This window comes from Hylobates moloch, unplaced genomic scaffold, assembly GCF_009828535.3.
Source record: "Hylobates moloch isolate HMO894 unplaced genomic scaffold, HMol_V3 SCAFFOLD_2, whole genome shotgun sequence".
Taxonomy (NCBI): domain Eukaryota; kingdom Metazoa; phylum Chordata; class Mammalia; order Primates; family Hylobatidae; genus Hylobates; species Hylobates moloch.
In genome coordinates this window covers 162,601,032-162,621,697 of record NW_026652277.1, presented here as the reverse complement: position 1 = coordinate 162,621,697, position 20,666 = coordinate 162,601,032, and the positions used below count along the sequence as shown (strand labels likewise).

The following is a 20,666-nucleotide window of genomic DNA, read 5'->3' as shown; positions in this document are numbered from 1 at the left end:
CGACTTACGTGCATCGTTTTTATATGGTTTTTCTCAAGACCAAGTTCATTCATTTGCTAGTCTTTCTTTCTTTCTTTCTCTTTCTTTCTTTCCTCTCTTTCTCTTCTTTCTCTTTCTTCTTTTTCTCTCTCTTCTTTCTTTCTTTTTCTCTCTCTTTCTTCTTTCTTTCTTTTTCTTTCTTTCGTAGCTTTGAGGATATTTAGGACTTAAGTTTCCGGGCAGCTTACTTCCTTTTGCATACTCTGCTCTTGTAAGTGAAGGTAACTTCTGAGTAGCTCAGACATATGTTGGAACTATGGATCTTTAGACTTGAAAGAAACACTGCAGCTTTCCAATCCAGTTTTCAGACATTATGTTTCATCATGGTCCCCGTTTTTCAAATTAAATTTAACCACAAACCTCGAAGGATGACTGATAAAATCAGAGCTGCAATTAGTAGTGTGTGTGGGTGTCAGTTCTAATGGAAGCCTGCTAATCCACTGATGGGAAGCCTGAGAACCAGAACTAAGTGAGTTAGCCAGTGTTACTGGGGCAGGACAGGGAGTACAGCCAGGAGAAGAAATTGGGCTCATTTAGGTAGAAATCAGATTAGTGGCAGCTGGGGATGGGGCTGTGGGGAGGGAGTGGGCAGCAAAGGGGCCCGAGGGAACTTTTTTGGGGGGTGATAGGAATGTTTCTATCATGGTTGTAGTGTGGTTGCATGACTGCCTATTTGTCAAAGCTCACTGAGTTTTACCCTGGAAATTGGTGACTTTTAATGTCTATAAATTATGCCTCAAGAGAACTGACAAAAAGAAAATAATAAAGTGGCTCAAAAGTTGTAAGGAACCTCCTAAAACATTCAGGTCTTTCATTAGGGGAGGGGAGGTAGCATTTTCTATGCTTTTAAATTCAGTGTAACTGTATGAAATGATTCCTTAAAAAATACAACAAAAAAAGAAAAACTCATGTTCCCTTAATTCCAGACTGGACTGATGGAGTCTGTTTTTCTGGTCGGCAGAGGTCATCATCACTCTCTACTCATCACTGCTGTCAGTTATACCAAGGGCCTGTAAACCTGGGCCAGGTGGTAAATATTTTAGGCTCTGTGGGAGAGCCATACGGTCTCTATCACAGCTGTTCAACTCTGCCATTGTAGTACAAAAGCAGCCAGAGGCAATCTGTAAACCAAGGAGTCATGGCCGTGTTCCATTCAGACTTTGTTTGCAGAAACAGGCAGCCGGCAGGATTTGGCCTGGGTGCTGTTTTTGCCAACCTGTGAGTGTGACATTTTTGTTACTTTTGGAGAAACTCAGCAGAACAGGTGCTTACCGTGTCCTCACCAGTAGGGTGAGTTACAGGATGATGGGACTGCAGGAAGGTTTGGAAGAGGACGGGTCCCAAAGGGCTTGAGATGCTGTGTTGAGCTAATGGACTGGGATCTGTAAAGGACAGGATGGTTTTGCTCAGATGGAATGACAGAGGATGAATTAAGAGGAAGAAGGGAGTGAGCATGGCCGCCACTTTCTAGGTTATTGCAGAAATCTGGGCAAGACATAAGTTCAGCTGTGACAGTGACCACGAGCAGAAGGGGACATGGTGAAGGGATACTCTGCAGAGACAAATGACAGAACAGAATGTAGAGAACGCCTGTAGCTGGGATTACAGGCCACCATGCCTGGCTGTTTGTATTTTTAGTAGAGACAGGGTTTCACTATGTTGGCCAGGCTGTTCTTGAACTCCTGACCTCAGGTGATCCACCCACCTTGGCCTCCCAAAGTGCTGGAATTACAGGTGTGAGCCACTGCATCCGGCCCACTCCTGGGTTTCAAACATAGTATTATTGAACAACCTCAAATTGCTATATTTAAATCAACTCTTTATCAACTAGTCCTGAAAATTAAGGCCTACAGACATCAACAAAACGAGCGACAGAAGAAAGACATTTCCAAGTGATGTAACTGGGTGACTCATCTTACCAAAGGGCACTCAGAGGCCTACCAGTAGACCACCTTTCTGGCTTTTGGCGTGCCCTGACATCAGCCTTCCTCCCTCCATTAATCATACTATGCTCACATAGAAGCCAAAACATGTCACACTTCTGTTTGAAAACTGTCTTTTTGTTCTTAGCAACATGTCATGTTTGGGGGAAGTTATAATATACTGGAAAGTGGTGTCAGTAAGTCGGGAAGGCTAAGGAGCTTTGATGTCAGGTCTTTACCATTTAATGTTTTTCAAAGTATTGAGAATTCTGAGAATATTGTGGTCAGGTGTAAATGTACCACCCAAATCTTGTTTCTTTCCCTCTGGTTCAGATAATAATAAGCTGACCTACCCCTGAACCCCGTCTCCTTTGTAGTGGAGGTCAATTCCCAGTAGAGAGTATCTTACATGTAGTAGTTGCTTCCTAAAGTTTGTTGAATTAAATTGAATTTGTGTGAGTCTGTAATGATTCTCCTCATGGAAGAACATAGTCCAAAATCCTGTTGGAGCAAATTTTTGCATCACATGTCACTTTTTTTTTTTTTTTTTTTGAGAGAGTTTCATTCTTGTCACCTAGGCTGGAGTGCAATGGCATGATCTCGGCTCACTGCAACCTCCACCTCCCAGGTTCAACTGATTCTCCTGCCTCAGCATCCCGAGTAGCTGAGAATACAGGGGCCCACCACCAAGCCCAGCTATTTTTTTTTTTTTTTTGTATTTTTAGTAGAGATGGTGTTTCACCATGTTGGCCAGGCTCATCTTGAACTCCTGACCTCAAGTGATCCACCCTCCTCGACCTCCCAAAGTGCTGGGATCACAGACGTGAGCCACCGTGCCCGGCACATGTCACTTGTCATTCTTAAAAGTCTTGAGTGAGATGAGAGTTTACAAGCTTTAGCTAAACTGATTTCTGAATTTAATCATTAAAAAAACAAAACAAAACAAAACAAAAACCCAGAAAACAAAAAACAACCTAAAAGCACAAAACCCAACTCAGGTGAAAGTACTCAATGCAAAACGCTGGAAGAACCACTCTGGGCTCCCGTATTTGAAGAATTGTAGCTTCTGCCAACTTGAGCTTGCCAAGCTGGAAGGAAAGCCACAGAGGGTGTGGTCTGTGGGACACTTTCCGCTAAAGTCATGATAAGCATTTGCTTTCTGGAACCTAGTTCATCATCTGATTTTACTTTTTTACAGATAATGAGAATAGCCATAGTTTTTTGTTGTTGTTGTTTTTGTTTTTTGTTTGTATTGGGGCGTTTAACTTCTTAGTCTTCGTGTATATAATCCTTTCTACGCTTAGGGGAGATTAATTAATTAATAAAAATTCTTAGCACAAGGCAAGTATCTTGTCAAAGACTGATACTGAGAGGCTTGGAGTTTTATTTTGTTTATGATATTTCTCTTTGTGTGGAAATGACCTCCTTTAATCTTGAAATGTTGAAATGTGCGGCAAATATCTGTAACTGACATCATAATCAATAGTTTATCTTTAGTTGCTTATTTGTATAAGAAAATAAAAGCAGGCCAGGCATGGTGGCTCATGCCTATAATCCTGGCACTTTGGGAGATTGAGGCAGGTGGATTGCTTGAGGTTAGGAGTTCGAGACAGCTTGGCCAACATGGTGAAACCCCGTCTCTACTAAAAATACAAAAATTAGCTGGGCGTGTTGGCAGGTGCCTATAATCCCAGCTACTTGGGAGGCTGAGGCAGGAGAATTGACAAGAGTGAAACTCTGGAAAAAAAAAAAGGAAAGAAAGAAAATAAAAGCAGATGACTTCCATGCATTGGTGTGATATTAATATTTATGTGGAGCTCTTTGTCTTTCTTCATGCCTCATGTGTTTATTTTACAAATATTTATTGAATACCAGCAATGTTCTCCACGCCAGTGGAGGAAGTAGTGAACAAAACAAAGTCACTACTTCTTTTTTTGTTTGTTTTTTTTGAGATGGAGTCTTGCTCTGTTGCCCAGGCTGGAGTGCAATGGCATGATGTCTGCTCGCTGCAACCTCTGCCTCCCGGGTTAAAGTGATTCGCCTGCCTCAGCTTCCCGAGTAGCTGTGATTATAGTTGCCTGCCACCACGCCTGGCTAAATTTTTTTTTTATATTTTTAGTAGAGACGGGGTTTCACCATGCTGGCCAGGCTGGTCTTGAACTCCCGAACTCAGGCGATCTGCCTGCCTTGGCATCCCAAAGTGCTAGGATTACAGATGTGAGCCACTGTGCCCGGCCAAAGTCTCTACTTTCATGGTGCTTATGTTCTGATATAAATCATAAAATTTTTTTAGGTGAAACCAGTGATGATTGCAGCCTCTCTCATTTGGGAACACTTTCTGGGAAAGGTAATAACATGGCCACCTAAGCATTTGGGATTTTCTGTGTCTCTTTAGCAACTTTTATTCTCTTTCAAAAATTTGATTATTATTATTATTATTATTATTTTCTGCCAAGTATAGTGGCTCACACTTGTAATCCTAGCACTTTGGGAGGCTAAGGCAGGAGAATAGCTTGAGCCCAGGAGTTCGAGACCAGCCTGGGCAACTTAGGGAGACCCAGTTTCTACAAAAAAATAAAAAATTAGTTGGGTGTGGTGGCACACACCTGTAGTCCCAGCTACTTGGGAGGCTAAGGCAGGAGCATCACTTGAGCCCAGGTATTCAAGGCTTCAGTGAGCTATGATCGTGCTGCTGTGCTAAAAGTGAGACCCTGTCTCAAACAAACAAACAGCAAGTTTTTTCTGTTAATAGAGATGGGGTCTTGCTATGTTGTCCAGGCTGGTCTCAAACTTCTGGCCTCAAGCAGTCCTTTTGCCTTGGCCCCCCAAAGTGCTAGGATTATAGGAGTAAGCCAGCATGCCCAGCCAGCAACTGTTATTCTGAACATTTAGAAAATTGAAGACCTGAATAAATCACATTTTAAAATGTAACTAAATTTACAGAGTATTTACTGTGTGTTCCACGGTGTTTTAAGTTCTTTATAAACATTAACATTAAATTTTCATTACAGTTCTATGTAGTGGGTAGTATGAGTATTCTCATTTTACAAATGAGAAAGCTGAGTAACTTGCCCCAGGTTACCCAGTCAGTAAGAAGGGAGACTGGCATTGGATTGCGGGCTCTTATCTGTGTGTGTGTGTGTGTGTGTGTGTGTGTGTGTGTGTGTGTGTGTGTTTTCATCTTGCATTTGGGATTTCCTTGAAGGTTTAGGATTATATGCGGCCAGATTGCGTGACAACAGAGTAGGTCTGGGCCCTGTGGCTCCCTTTCTGTGAGAATTTCTTCTCTTTTTCCTTCACATTTAATTATGTGTTTAATTTGTATAAGTGGAATGTGTTTAATCTAATTTTACTGAATTATGTGTTTCTCTTGGTCCTGCTGGACTTTCTGTAAATTGCTTGAAGCAAGAAACTGGCAGATAGATCCATGTGACAAATAAGTAAAAGAATATGGTTTATTGCAAATTCTAAGACTATTAGATCAGTTTACTAGAAATTGAGGCTTTTCCCTCCTTTGTGGGACTGCGTAATAGTTTAATTTAGCTGTTTATAAATGTTTAATTGTATTCTAAACAATAGGACTGCCGAACAATAGGTCAGAATGTATTGGAATAATAAAACTCTGGGGGGTAACACTATTTAAAACCTAGCATATTCGATATATGTGTGCCTTGAGGACAAAGTCTTGAAGCTACAATAGATTCTATTCTTATATGGGTAGTAATGTGATGTTTCTGCTTGATAATTCTACATTTCAGGGAACTTGTGATTATTTGAGGTTACAATGCTTATATTCTCTCATAATCCTCAGGGAGATTCTGGTTAGTTTCTCAGAGAAATGCTCTGTATTCTTCAATTCTCAATCTCTAATAATTTGTCGCCTGCATGCTGTCTGGAACCCTCACCATTCCTCCCATCTCAACCTTTCCAGTGCTTCAAACATTTCCTTACTGTTCTAAAGCTACTTCTGAAATCCTACTCCTTCTGTGAATTTTTCAGTTCATTAACAGAGAAATGATCTGGCCTCATCTTTATTTCTCCTTAGCATTCAGGAATGAAGCTCAAGGAACATCCAATATACTTTTTCACTTTAGTTTTAATGGACTGATTTATTCTGTACATGAAAACGAATGTGAATCTCTCAGTGTTAATGCTCTGTATTATGAGCAGTGAGCTTGTTTAGCACAGTAAACATCACTTGTTCTATTGGTCACTGGGCCTTGTTTAAGAGAGTCCATCACATGTGGATTAATATGAAAGGAAATGTTATTATATTTGTATTATGTTGCTTGGGCTGCCATAACAAAGTTCCATAGACTGGGAGGCTGGAACAACAGAAATTTATCTCATCACCATTTTGGAGGCTAGAAGTCTGAGATCGAGGGGTCAGCAGGGTAGGTTTCTTCTGAGGCCTTCTCCTTGGTTTACAATGACCATCTTTTCCATGTCTTCACATATCTCTCTTCTGTGTGTGTCTGTGTCATAATTTCCTCTTCTAATAAGGACATGAGTGATACGGATTGAGCCCACCTTAACAATGTCATTTGAACTGAATTCCTTCTTTAAGGATTCTCTCTCCAAATACATTCCAGGGACTGTAACATATGAATTCTGTGGGGACACAGTTTAGCCATAACAGGCTTTAAATGTATAACATAGTTGTCCTAAACTTGTATGACGAATTAAAACAAAAAATTCTTTTTAAAGCTTAAAAGTAGGCTAGGGAAGACAGCGTCCCGAGAGAGGAGAAAATCATGATCAGGCTTAGAACTGGCTAAGTGATTCTGGGTAAACTTCACAGTAATTTCTGTTTTGTCGGTGCTGTCTCAATTTTTTGTACTCAGTGAGATCTGAAATGCTTTTTAAGAGCCTCTAAGATTGTGTAATTCTATTTTAATAACTGTCTTGTAGTTAGACCTTACTGCTGATTTAAGAAGTTGTTGGAGAAGAATTTTTATAATCCTGGGTTATAATCTCACGTTTGTGAGAAAATGCAGAAGAGCGAGGCTGTGTCCAACAGACCCTTGATGATGTGTGCATCAGCCCTTCTCCTGGCATCTGACCAGCTGTATGACTGTGGACAGGTTATGTATCCTCCGTGAGCCTTAATTCTTTCACCAACAAAATAGGAGGCTATCCTTCAATCTTGTCCCTTGTCATGGTTGCCCGCTACAGATAGATACTGCCTCCCCTGCAGACGATTGATTCTGAGTGTCCTGGTGCTGAGGTTGCATTTGCAGCCCAGGTAGGGTGTCGGTCTCAACACCTGCCGACTTGCCTGGCCTCCGCTGCCTGCCTGACTCACATGCCACGAAGGCCACCTGTAGCTCAAGGCTGTTGGAGCAGAGCTGGGTTTATATCAATATCCCCAGCCTCATTTGCTGCATAATGTCTAGCCCCTGGGCTAGACAGATGTCATTTCAGGGAGGATGAGTTGGGTTCCAAATGGTTACCATAGATTTTTTTTATTACTTCTTCTTCCTATATTTAATAGCCCCAAATGGTTATCAGAAAACTACTCTTCTTCCTGTATCTTATTAGGAGGCAAATGGTGAACATTTGTAGGGCAGAGATGTAGTTTAGCCTCACACATCAGATTTTAATATCCATAGACTTTAGTATTACAAAAAGTAAGTGCTGGGCCTTTTCTAGCTCAGAGAAATACCCACACGACACAGGTTTTGTGAGGGTTAAATGAAATATAATGTGTGCGTGTATCTGTGCGTGTGCATGTGTGCGTGTGTGTGCATGTGTGTACACACGCGTGTGCGTCTGTGCATGTGCGTACATGTGTGCGTGTGCACGTGTGCGTATGAGTGCGTGTGTGTGCGTCTGCGTGTGCGTACATGTGTACGCGAGTGCGCGCGCGTGTGTGTGTGCGTGTGTGTGCGCATGTGTGCGTGTGTGCGTGCATGTGTTTGGTGGGGAGGGGACAGCAGCATGCTTTCTACATACTTTTCCCATTAAATTGAGTGTTCACTCTTTGTGTTGGGATTGAGTTTATATAACTCGGGTCTTTTAAAACACTAAGGTGACTTTTATTATTAGGCTTGAATAGATCAATTGATTCAGGGTAAAATGTTATTCCAGTAAAACTATTAAAACAAGTTCTCTGTACAGGAATAAGAATTCTTAAGTTCTATTTGGCTTACTCGTTTTAGTCATTATATACAAGCATTAAAATATGGCACTTCTGGCCATAGTGTTTGACCTGGAAAAATTCCCGTAAGCGAACCCATTTACCATGCCTTTCTATATGGTACCACTGCTGGTACCTGTCTCCTTTAGAGTCTGTATTTATCAGGACTTTTTCAGTTGCAAGGGACAGAGATTCGACACAAACAAGCTTAATCTAAAAAGAAAACTCATTTAAACTTAAGTGAAATATTCTAGGGCTAGAAGTATCTTTATTAAGCAAGGTTAGATCCAGGGGCATATAGGATATTATTGGGGCATTTTCTCTCTGTCTTTCTCAAATGGATTTATTCTCAGAAAACTGATGAGAAAAATGACTGCCAGCATTGCCAAGGTTTATCTTTTGACATCTGATTGGAAAGTAAGAAAGAGCTTCTCAGTTCTTGTGTCCATATATCAAATATCAAGGAAGATTTTGATTGGTTCTGCTTGAGTCACATGTCCATCCCTAAACCTATGACTGGCTGGTGTATAGAGCACTACGGGAGACCTGGCCATGTGCCACCCACTGTGGCAAGGCGTTTTGACTGGCAAGCTCCCTGGGATTACGTGGGATGGGAGGGATGATGTCCCAAAAGACGGGTTGCTTAGCAAACAGACAACATGTCTGGTCTAGATAATTAGCGTTTTAAGTCAACAGGAGTTTGGCGTTTATTCCTTTAGTTTACAGGGAATGAGAAGGTAACTATCATGAAATTCTGCTGGATCACTTGAGAATGTTAAGCTGCCCTTGAAAACCTGTTTGACACGTCATGCAAAAATGCCCATCAGGTGCAATAGGCCTCACATAGATAACCAGATAGTGGCATCATAATTGGTGATTGCTGAGATTGATGTGACATGTGGGCAGTTTGCGGGGGGGCGGGGGTAAAGGAACAAAATGACAATAATGGGACTTCTGATTGTTTTTTGGCAGGGTTGGATGACTGCCTGCAACAATATGTCCACAAGTTTGAACGAGAGAAGATCAATGGTGAGCAGCTGCTGCAGATTTCCCATCAGGATCTGGAGGAGCTGGGGGTCACGCGGATCGGACACCAGGAGCTTGTGTTGGAGGCTGTGGACCTTCTCTGTGCACTGGTTAGTTCAGGAAAAGACGGTCTGTACCGTGATGACGTTCTTTAGAGCCTTGTTCTCTTAAGCCCTCATTGTTTGTGATTTAGCATATCACTATTTCCTTAATGCTCCATTGAAATAAAACATGAGCTGAAGACACTATAGGAAGGCGAAAAAATGTTATTTTCTACATTAAGGATTGGGAAACTATGGCCTGCGAGTTAACTCTGGCCCACTATCTATTTTTGTAAATAAGGTTTTAGAGGAACACAACCATGTCCATTCACTTACGTGTTTGTGACTGCTTTCTTGCTACAGTGACAGAATTGAGTGGTTGTAATGGGACCACATGGTTCCCCCAAATCCTAAAATATTTATTAACTTGCCCTTTACAGAAAGAGTTTGTCTTTTTTTCAGAAAATCTCTGTATTAGTCTAATTTTCTTTTATAAGGAAAAAAATGATGGAAATAGTCCTGAATGAAAATGCCAGGCGCAGTGGCTCATGCCTATAATCCCAGCACTCTGGGAGGCTGAGGCGGGTGGATTGCTTGAGTCCAGGAGTTTGAGACCAGCCTGGGCAACGTAGCAAAATCCTGTCTCTATTAGAAATACAAAAAGTTAGCCAGGTGTGGCTGGCACGCACCTATAGTTGCAGATATTCAGGAGGCTGAGATCAGAGAATCACCTGAGCCTGGGAGGTGGAGGCTGCAGTGAGCAGAGATCACACCACTGCACTCCAGCCTGGGTGACAGAGTGAGACCCTGTCTCCAAAAAGAAAAGAAAATGTCATCTTCTAAATTGAAGTGAGAAATAGGTTCTGATTTTCATGTCTGGTTTTGTTACTATAAAAAGCGGTTGAGTGTCACAGATATTTGTGATATTTAAATAACTGATATTTGCACTTGACATGACCTATAAAATGGGAAAAAAACGTGGCCTTCATTACATTTTGTAGATGATAGGTTTTGGCTTTAACATGAATGAGTAAAATCCCGCTGGGTCCTGACACTAGAATCACATGGGTAGCTTCGTTAGGTGTGGGCCAAAAACACCTGTAAGGACATTTTGTTTATAAATTGGTTAGTGTGGGTGGGATTCAAGTCTGCCTGTCCCGGTGCCAGGCTAAAGATGCAGTTTACTTAACTGTCAGGATTTGGACAAACTCAACAGCATTCAGGCTGGGTTAGTAATGCCCTGAACCCCAGCCAGGGGTATATACAATTACATCACTGAGAATGGTGGGAAAGAATGTGCTGCTGATGATTTTGCCATCGCTGGTCTGCGTACTGTTGATTATATAACACTTGCTGCATTGTGTGTATTCTTCTTCTTAAAATGGACAGAGCCTTGTCTTCTGCTCTGAGATGTGCTGCTCTTGTTTAGGAAAGTAATGGGGAAATTATTTGTAGTTGATAAATGAGCTGCCGCCTGGGAGACGCTACGGCCAAGTAGTCTGAGCACAGGTCTGGGAAGCAGGAATTTGCATTCTAATCCTGGCTCTGCTACATGCTACTCCCTCTGTGACCTCCGGGGAAATGGTGTCTGTTTTTCCCATCTGTACAGTAACGCTCACCTTAGATGTGGCTGTGTACTATTGTGTAAGTGTTTTGCACTGCCCAGACATCTAAGCATCCTGTTTATTACCGAAACTGTATTTTCTTTTTTTTTTTTGTACCAACGTGTTTGAGTTTACTTTTGTTATACTTTCTGGGAACATGGCTTTTCCGTCTTTTCTGCTTGATGTTTTGCGAATTGTCTCTTTCACTTTGCAGTAATACTTTGAGGACAGGTAAAGTTACTTGCAAATCCAAAGTAAGAGAGGCAGGAAGGGTCAGCTAGAGACGCGTCACGTGCGTCAAGTGGGATGATAACCATAACAGCCGCCTCTGGGCATTCTGTTTGCTTTTTCCTCTTCTCTACCTCTTAGAGCATTAGGCTAAAATGAACAAAGCTGGACAAATGCCAGAACCTAAAGCTATGTTTTATCTCCTACAATTTCCTTCTAATTTCCTTTGCAGACCAAGCTTTGACCTCAGACTCATTCTGGACCTGCTCTGTGCCAGTGACCGCATTGGACAGGGGGATCACTTAGGGGTTCACAAAAGAGTGTGGATTATTTTAATGAGTTTTACTAAAATGTCTTTAGTCTTGATATAATCTCCTTTTTGAATATTCTTATTATAATTCATATACTAATTATACTATCTTTTTAATCCATTTATAGCATATAGATCTTTGGATGTATAAATTGGTGATGCTTTGAACAGACCATCTCCAGAGCAGTTAATGTGTAAATACAGTTGGCCTTTGTGTTATAAGAGAGGTTTCTATGTAAACTTAGTTTAGTGGATGTTGATTTTATGATAGACAGGAAATGAATAGAATTAAAAGTAAGGAAGGGGGAGGGGAGAAACAAAACCACTGGAAAGTATCAATGCAAAGAGAGGGGCAGATAGATGGACAGGAACCTAAAATAGGAAACAGCTATTAATGAAGATTCTAAAACTGGTGAGCAGTGGCTCACAAATTAGCTGGTCGTGGTTAGAGAGCAATGAGAGAAACCGTCCTTTGTGAACATTGACTTTGGCTGGCAGTCGTGGCTTAGGAGAGTGATTTGTATTATACGATGAGACCGAGACCACTTTCCAAGATTGAATTAGAATCTGTGCCCAATTTTTCTTCCTCTCTCTGGGTAGAGGGTACCTGAGATCGATTATAGAGCTGCTCTTTTCAGTAAGATAGCTGTTGCCCAATGTGACTGTCTAAATGAAAATCAACTAAAATAAAATAAAATTCAGTTCCTTGGTTGTACTAGCAACACTTCAAGTACTCAGAAGCTCCATGTGGCTAGTGGCTACGATATTGGACAGCACAGATAAAGAACATTTTCATCTTTGCATAGAGTTCTGTTGGCCAGTACTGGTAGAGAGGGTGTGATTGAGAATAACCAGTAAGAATAACCAATAAGGTTAAGTATGACTGTGGCTGGGCACGGTGGCTCACGCCTGTAATCCCAGCACTTTGGGAGGCCGAGACAGGTGGGTCACGAGGTCAGGATATTGAGACCATCCTGGCTAACATGGTGAAACCCCGTCTTTACTAAAAATACAAAAAATTAGCTGGGCGTGGTGGTGGGTGCCTGTAGTCCCAGCTACTTGGGAGGCTGAGGCAGGAGAATGGCGTGAACCCAGGAGGTGGAGCTTGCAGTGAGCCGAGATCATGCCACTGCGCTCCAGCCTGGGCGACAGAGCAAGACACTGTCTCAAAAACAAAACAAAACAAAAAAAGGATAAGTATGACTGTAACCTCTGTTCTTTGCCAAGTCAGTGAGGCCCTAGTTTACTGAACACCAAGGCATGGGCAGCTGTGTTTTGAAGGTTGAAGGAGGTTGAGAAGTGAACAGAGTTGGAATTGATACATGTGTTAAATGATGCTACCTAGACTTGGGGTTAAATGAAGTACCTGTCATGAATCTATGGGCCTAGAGTGCTTATGTGCACTGGTATACCTCTGAGATTATTTGTTGTTTATTATTTACCCACAGCAAATCATTTAAACATGTTATCTTTTTTATGAGAAGAAATGGAGGAACAGGAATTTTTGCTGGCAAATTGTATTTAACTTGATCTTGCTTATGAGCTTATTTAAAAATGCCTTAGGAAAACTGTGAACTATATTTCTTAGGTTGTCTCTTAATTGACCCAAGTCAATAAGATGGCTTTGATTTTGTGTCTCTGGCACACCTTAAGCACACGTTAGATCACGAACAGAGCTAGTAGGAATGGAGAAGATGGTAGCGAAGAAGTTGTGTAAGGTTTGTCCTTAGCTAAATGTGTATAATTTTAAGACTTTTTGCTTTCCTTTTCTCCCATTTAGTGTATGGTTTCTCTAGCCAGATCAGGAAAGGATCCCGGATGGTGAAACTTAGGAAATGAGATCTCAGTGGAAGGGTTTTAGTAGGTGAACAGATTTTCAGAAACTCATTATGTTACTTAATTTGTATCTTTTTGATGCCTTATCTCAAAGCAGTTTCTGAAGGAGACAGGTTTTGGGGAAAAGACTGGTGAAAATAATTAATCTGGTCTGAGAAATTATTTATTTTCGATCTGTCTTTTTGGGGCACTTAAGTCAATAATCCTTTCCTGATTATGCTTCTACAGTAGAGGTTCTTTTGAGCTACTATAATCAGTTTCTTGTTCTTTCTTTAATGTGGAATGAGGTCGAAGGGAAGGAACTTTCCTTTCTTCTTTTCCTCCTTCCTTCTTTTAAAAATTCTATTCTAGCTATATTTATTCATCTTTCTAGGTCCATTATTTGTTTTGGGGAAAAAAAAAGAGCTAACTGAGTGGAAAATGAAGAGAACCAGTTATAAGAAGCCACTCTACCCCTTTATTTCCATATTAAAAGTGATACGTTTTTAGAAGATTGAGGTTTAAAGTTTCTTGCAACAATAAAATGCACTTAATCCTCTTTGAGTTCAATAAGTAAACATTATGTATATGGTAATAAAAGTTCCAAGTAATTTATGGTGACATTGATTATTGAAAGCTGACTTTCCTGCTTTTAGTTCAAAACTCTTCATGTAAGTTGGCAGGCTGAGTAACTGACTGAATGAGGGGACCTTTCCCTTTAATCATAGTTACAAGTCCTTCAAAACAAGCTCTGTCTTGTGGCCTCTTTATCCATTCAATTGGGAGTCTTTGATTCTTTGAATTTAAAAAGCTATGATGCAAATCCATCTTATTTTTGTCTCTCTATTGAAGGACAATATTATATTTTAGTCTCTAGAAAATAACATAAAAAATGAATATCACATTTAGATAGAAAAATACTGCTAATATAGAATGTTCATTTATATTTTGAAATTCAGTTTTTTTCAAAAGCTTAGAAGAGAAAATTTTCAGCTAATTTTTGCTTCTTTCAAAATTTCTAATTTTTTATTTTATTTTAATTTTTTAAATATTTTTTGTTTTACTAGGAGGTAACAAATTTAAACTTCAAGTAAAATCTATTTAAAATTACAATTGTTTTGTTAAAGTCAAAGCATTTTGTTGTTGTTTTTAACTTACCATTGTTCATCTTGCAAAAAAAAAAAGTTTCTTACCTACTTCCAAGTATATTTATGCTTTATGTATCTTGATTTTGACATGTGACTTGCCTCTCTCTGGCCCACATGGCCAAAGCCAGCTGAAAGAAGTTTCTCCACAGCCAGGTGCAGTGGTTCATGCCTGTAATCCCAGCACTTTGGGAGGCCGAGGTGGGCGGATCATGAGGTCAGGAGATCGAAACCACCCTGGCCAACATGGTGAAACCCCGTCTCTACTAAAAAAATTCAAAAATTAACTGAGCATGGTGGCACTTGCCTGTAATCCCAGCTACTTGGGAGGCTGAGGCAGGAGAATCGCTTGAACCAGGGAGTCAGAGGTTGCAGTGAGCCGAGATCACGCCACTGCACTCCAGCCTGGCGACAGAGTGAAACTCTGTCTCAAAAAAAAAAAAAGAAAAAGTTTCTCCACTTCAGAGGGGATGTGTAGAATTTTGAGAAGCTGAATAGCGATTCAGTTTGCGCTGGATCCAGGATCACTGGACAGTTTTCCTTATCCTTGTCTAATGTCCATCTTGTCATCTGTCTTATCACATGGCCCTTTTTTGGGCAGACTGTGTGGAAGGGGACGTACACAGGAGAGTAATCAAAAGCTTGTGCCTTAGATGCAGATTGCCTTGGTCAGAAGCCCAGCACTACCGCTGATGAGCTTTGTAACTTTGGAGAATTTATTTACTGTTTTCATGACTCAGTTTCCTTACCGGTAAATTAGAGATAAAAACATTTCCACCTTCACGGGCTGTTTTCCTGAGATAATACATGTCAAACACTGAGTCCAGTTCCTGGCATAAAGTGTTCAATAATGTTAAGTATTCTGTTAGTTTCAGTTTTTAAATGGTACCAGATTCTTGCCTTGGGATGCTATTGAGATGGCATAATGTATCTCAAGAAATATCATCATGTTTTTAAAAAAATGATAAAACAATTTAGGACATACAGAGGCAACTGAATACAGAAATTTATACCCCCACCTCTAATGTTGCAGATTTATGTGTTGTTTCCCGGGATTGGCTCTTTTCTCTGAAAGGGAGTCTAGGACAGTATTATCTCATGAAATTGATTTTTTTGAAGCACCCACGTAAGCTGAACATTGTTCAAAAAGAACACAAGTTAGAAGCACAAGAGCAAGAAATTAATTTTATTGATTGATTGAGACAGGGTCTCTCTCTGTCACCCAGGCTGGAGTACAGTGGCATGATGACAGCTCACTGCAGCCTCAACCTCCTGGGCTCAAGCGATCCTCCCACCTCAGCCTCTGAGTAGCTGGGAGTGCAGACAGGAGCCACATGTTCAAGCTCAGGAGATCACGCTTAGTGAATTGGTGTTTAGTTAGTGCTGCTGTGTTTTTGTGTGTGTGTGTGAGTGTCTCGCCTGGTGGAAATCCATGCATTCCATGACTATATGATTGTCCGCTGTGCTGGAAATACCGTAGTGGGCATACTCACAGAGCCCTGCTTCTGCAGCCCTCACATCCCAGTGGAGGAAGAAGGCCGTGAACACGGTGCTTCAGATGGGGCAGAAGTGGGTGATGGGCTAGAGAGTCAATCGAAGGGGCAGTTCTGCCACCAGGGGACACAGGGCGATGTTGGGAGACATTTTTGATTGCCACACCAGGGGAGGAGGTGCTACTGCCATCTGATGGGTAGAGAGCAGGGATGCTGATAAACATCCTATAAGACACGGGGACCCCCACCCCACAAGCGTTATCTGTCCCCAAATGTCAGTAGGGCTGAGGCTGAAAAACCTTGTTCTAGATTAAGTGGTCAGGGAAGCCTTGCAGGGGAGGGGACATTTGGGCCAGCACCTGAGTGATAGGAATGAGCTGTCGTCTGGGCACAGTGGCTCATGCCTGTAATCCCAGTACTTTGGGAGGCCGAGGGGGGCAGATTGCCTGAGCTCACAAGTTTGAGACCAGCCTGAGCAACACGGTGAAATCCCGTCTCTACTAAAAATACAAAAATTAGCTCGGCGTGGTGGTGTGCGCCTGTAATCCCAGCTATTCAGGAGGCTGAGGCAGGAGAATCGCTTGAACCCGTGAACCTAAGAAGAAGAGGTTGCAGTGAGCCGAGATGGCGCCACTGTACTCCAGCCTGGGTGACACAGACTCCGTCTCAAAAAATAAAAAAAAATGAGCTGTCCATGACAATATCTGTAGGAGGCGCATTTGGGGAAGAGGAACTATCAAGAACAAAGTCCCTGAGGCCCGGGTGGCTGTGGAAGGAGCAGAGAGAAGGCTAGTATGGCTGGGATGAGTGAAGTGGGCTGGGGATAGATCACATAGGGTTTTGTGGTTGTTGTAAGAGTTTTTCAAGTGACTAACTGGGCTTTTGAGTTATCAGAGAGTTTGAATACTGGTGTTTGTTTGTTTATTGTTTTGTTTCTATTTTGAGACGGAGTCTCCCTCTGTTGCCCAGGCTGGAGTGCAGTGGCGCCATCTCGGCTTACTGCAAGCTCCGCCTCCCGGGTTCACGCCATTCTCCTGCCTCAGCCTCCCGAGTAGCTGGGACTACAGGCGCCCGCCACCACGCCCGGCTAATTTTTTGTGTTTTTAGTAGAGACGGGTTTTCACCGTGTTAGCCAGGATGACCTCGATCTCTTGACCTCGTGATCCGCCCACCTCGGCCTCCCAAAGTGCTGGGATTACAGGCGTGAGCCACCGCTCCCAGCCAAATATTGTTCATTGTTTTGAATTTTTCTCTTTGATTTTATTTTCCACAGAATTATGGCCTCGAAACTGATAATATGAAGAACTTGGTTCTGAAACTGAGAGCATCTTCCCACAATTTACAGAATTACATAAGTAGCCGGCGGAAAAGTCCCGCTTACGATGGCAACACCTCCCGCAAGGCCCCCAATGAGTTCCTGACCTCCGTGGTGGAGCTCATCGGCGCCGCCAAGGCCCTGCTGGCGTGGCTGGACCGGTAAGTTGGAGATGTGCCTTTCACTGCCCTGCAAGAGTAGATGGAGTCCCGGCTGCATGGAAGCTGTACTTTGTCTTAGGAAAAGGAACCATTGTTCTTTTCATATCGTTTTTACCGGCTCTTGAGGAGTCCTCGATCAGTGGTAGATTTTAGGATTCCTTTGCCAGTTACTTAAAAGGTTAATAGCAGGAACAAATTAACCTCAGCTTATAAAGAAGAGTGAAACTGTGCTAAAGGTTGTGTTTTACTGAGATTAAACATTAATGGTTGAGGATTTGATTGGTATGAAAGCTGTTAGTTGACTTCAGAAGGCAAGTTAACTGTCATTTTTGATTTTTTTTTTATCTAATCCTTCTCTCTTTCTATTCAGATTCCTATTTTATGTGTCACTTGAGAGAAAACAGTTAAATAAAAACTAATTTAATACAAAATTTAGCCGGGCTTGGTGGCACATGCCTGTAATCCCAGCTACTCGGGAGGCTGAGGCAGGAGAGTTGCTTGAACCTGGGAGGCGTAGATTGCAGTGAGCCAAGATCATTCCACTGCACTCTAGCCTGGGCGACAGAGCGAGACACAGTCTCAAACAAAACAAAACAAAAAGGAATTTAGAGTAGCCCATGGGGGTAGTAGCTATGCTCATCAACATACAGTGGGATCCCAGTGGATTCTCCCTACCCCTGTTTAAGAGGATTCTTGTTACCTTCTAGGGCTCCATTTACAGGGATCACTGATTTCTCAGTCACGAAGAACAAAATTATCCAGCTTTGCTTGGACCTGACCACTACAGTCCAGAAGGTCAGTAGTATGTCATTTTCACTTTCTAATTTTTATTTTTTTTTGCTTTTCCTCTTCTTGAAAGGATTTTCATGCAGGTATGAAGTACCACTCTCCTCTCCCCACCTCAGTTTTTTTCCCATCAGAACTGGGGAGAGATGAAAGGCTTTAAATTAGATCCACTGTAAAGATGTTTTCTGTGAAAACTGACCAGTGGCCTTTGAATTAAAGATTACCTTTTTTGTGTGGTTTAAAATAGTCGAATTAATGGTTCCTGTACTTCCCCTAAAATGTTAGAGCACTTAATTTTTTTTTAACGAAAATTCTGGAGTAACTAAGTTGCATGATAGTCTTTGTTCTGAGTACTTTACTATATCTGCTTCTTAATTTTCTTTTCATTTTGGCCTCTTGTTGTTGGATTTACCAGTCAGGATGGGCTAGGTTGTGGTACAGTAACAAACAACCCCCAAACCTCAAACCTTAGCAGTTTATTCCTTGATTATTTACATCCAAATGGGTCAGGGGTAGGGGGCAATCACCTCTGACTTTCCTCATTTCAAGATGTATATAGGACATAGGTTGACAGAATCACCAGTATGTCATGTTGCTTGTCCCCAAGGCAGAGAGGTAAAAACCATGAAGGTCCTCATACTGACTGATGTTCTGGACTGCAAGTGACACATGTCAATTTCACTCATGGCTCATTTTCCAGACCTAGGTATCTTAGTAAAGGCTCAGGAAGTTTTATATTAGCCAGTCTGTAACTGATTGAGCTTCTGTGATCTTAACTTTAAAAAAAATTTCTTCTTGGACCATCAGCTCTTAGGACTACCTTCTGTCCTGTTACTTGGCATGCAGCAGATGCTTGTAAAATATTTTTGAATTGAATTGAGGCTATGAAATGTAAGGAAGAGCTTGTTGTTTTTTCACGTCCCACTTGGTTCTAAAATTCTGTTTCCACATTTGTTTCTACTGCTGATTTGGCAAAACATAAAGAACATCCTCCCTTCTGTCTGACCATGCCATAACAGAGATGCAATTCTGAAAAGCCATGCGTTTTCTGGTTGTTTCTGGAATGTGAATTGTGAACTTCGTCTCTGCACGTGGCAGTTGTTTGCTCTAGTCCTGAGCAGCCATTGTTCTCAAGGCATATGGATTTTCGAGGTCATGATCTTAGAAAGGTGCTCAGAGCAACTAAAGTAGCTTCTGAGTTTTTGCTCTTTTTTATGATGCATAAAGTAATTTTGACAAAAAAGAGTCTGATACCAGTTGCAATGCATTAGTCATACAGCCATGAAGGCATGGCATCTGTGGTTAAAGGCGTTTCCCTGATACCTACCTTGAGTGTCCTTTTTCTCCCTTGCTTCCCTCTTCCCATAATATTTTCCTCATATTTTGATTTTGTTTTATTTTTAAGAGACAGGGTCTCACTGTTGCTTACGTTGAAGTGCAGGGGTGTAATCGTGACTCCCCGCAGCCTCGACCTCCTTGCTCAAGCAATCCTTCCACTTTAGCCTCCTGGATAGCTGGGACTACAGGTGCATGCTACCATGCCCAGCTAATTTTTAATTTTTTTGTAGAGACAGGGTCTTGCTATGTTGCCCAGGCTGGTCTCAAACTCCTGGCCCCAAGTAATTCTCCTACCTCTACCTCCCAAAGCACTGAGATTACAGGCGTAAGCCACTGCACCTGGCCCTGTTTTGATTTTTAACAGAGTTTACTAGCAGTCAATTAAATGAAAGAGTTAAATATTGTGATTAGCAAATGGGAAAGTTTTGCTTGTTGGTACATTTGTGTTTTATTGTGAAGGGTCCTCAACTGTGTGGCTGATTCAGGCTGTCCCCACTGCAATGTAGGGAAAGGAGAGAAAGGGATGAAAGCGAAGGCAGAGGGGGTCATGTTTGTTTCACGGGGTGAACTTCTGCCTAAGCAAGTTGATGTTGGCTTCCGAGGTATTTGGACACTTCTTTCAATACATTTTTATTTAGCACGTACTCTGTGTCTGCTGCCCTGGGATACCAGCGTGAATAAACAGATAAAAAGTCCCTGACCTTCTGGAGCATACAGCCTCTGGGAGAGAGAAAATGGATAGATAAGCAAACTTTTATATATGAATATATGTGGTTATATAAAGGCAGAGCAATGCTAGGGAGGGAAGGCGTACAGGAAGGAGTGAGGGGAGTACAGTTTGAGATACGTGTCTAGAGTCGCCTCCTTGAGAAGGTGACACCTGAGTAATTCAGCCAGGAGAAGTCTGTGCTTGTCTGATGGGATGGGCTTAATGCACCATCTCAAGTGCTACTTTTCCTGGTAATTGTAGAGAGGGGTTGATCATTATGAACTGATGATTAAAAAAAAAAAAAATCTTCCCATAGGAAGTACACATCCTGATCTGGTCACATCAGAAAGGTACCTGTGAGCATCTTCATTGCGCCTGCCCGGCTTATCGGGGCCTAAGAATGCCTGGGCCATGATGAATGGTGATTTTTTAAATGTGTGTTATATGAATGAAATAATGCTTTGGACAGATAGGCTGCTGAGAATTTGACTTTTATCAGAACTCAAGGGACACAAGAGGTATTAGTTTTGTTTGTTTCCGCGTTCATTTTCTGTTTCTCTTTTTCCTGTGGTGCTCACTGAGGGAGGTTAGTCTA

The 20,666-nt window shown here is 41.7% G+C and overlaps 1 protein-coding gene across 4 annotated transcripts in view; it reads left to right on the top strand.

The window, feature by feature from the left end:
* Window positions 1–20,666, top strand: part of CNKSR3 (CNKSR family member 3) — a 102,244-nt gene that overhangs the window by 50,850 nt on the left and 30,728 nt on the right. For 3 of the 4 annotated variants that reach the window (XM_032160872.2, XM_058435613.1, XM_032160880.1), the window contains exons 2-4: window positions 9,073–9,236; window positions 17,036–17,238; window positions 17,946–18,033. In XM_032160872.2, coding sequence (XP_032016763.1) covers window positions 9,073–9,236; window positions 17,036–17,238; window positions 17,946–18,033 — 455 coding nt within the window. Of the gene's footprint in view, window positions 1–4,290; window positions 4,309–9,072; window positions 9,237–17,035; window positions 17,239–17,945; window positions 18,034–20,666 lie in introns of those variants that run through there. The other variant, XM_058435614.1, reaches the window with a different exon arrangement.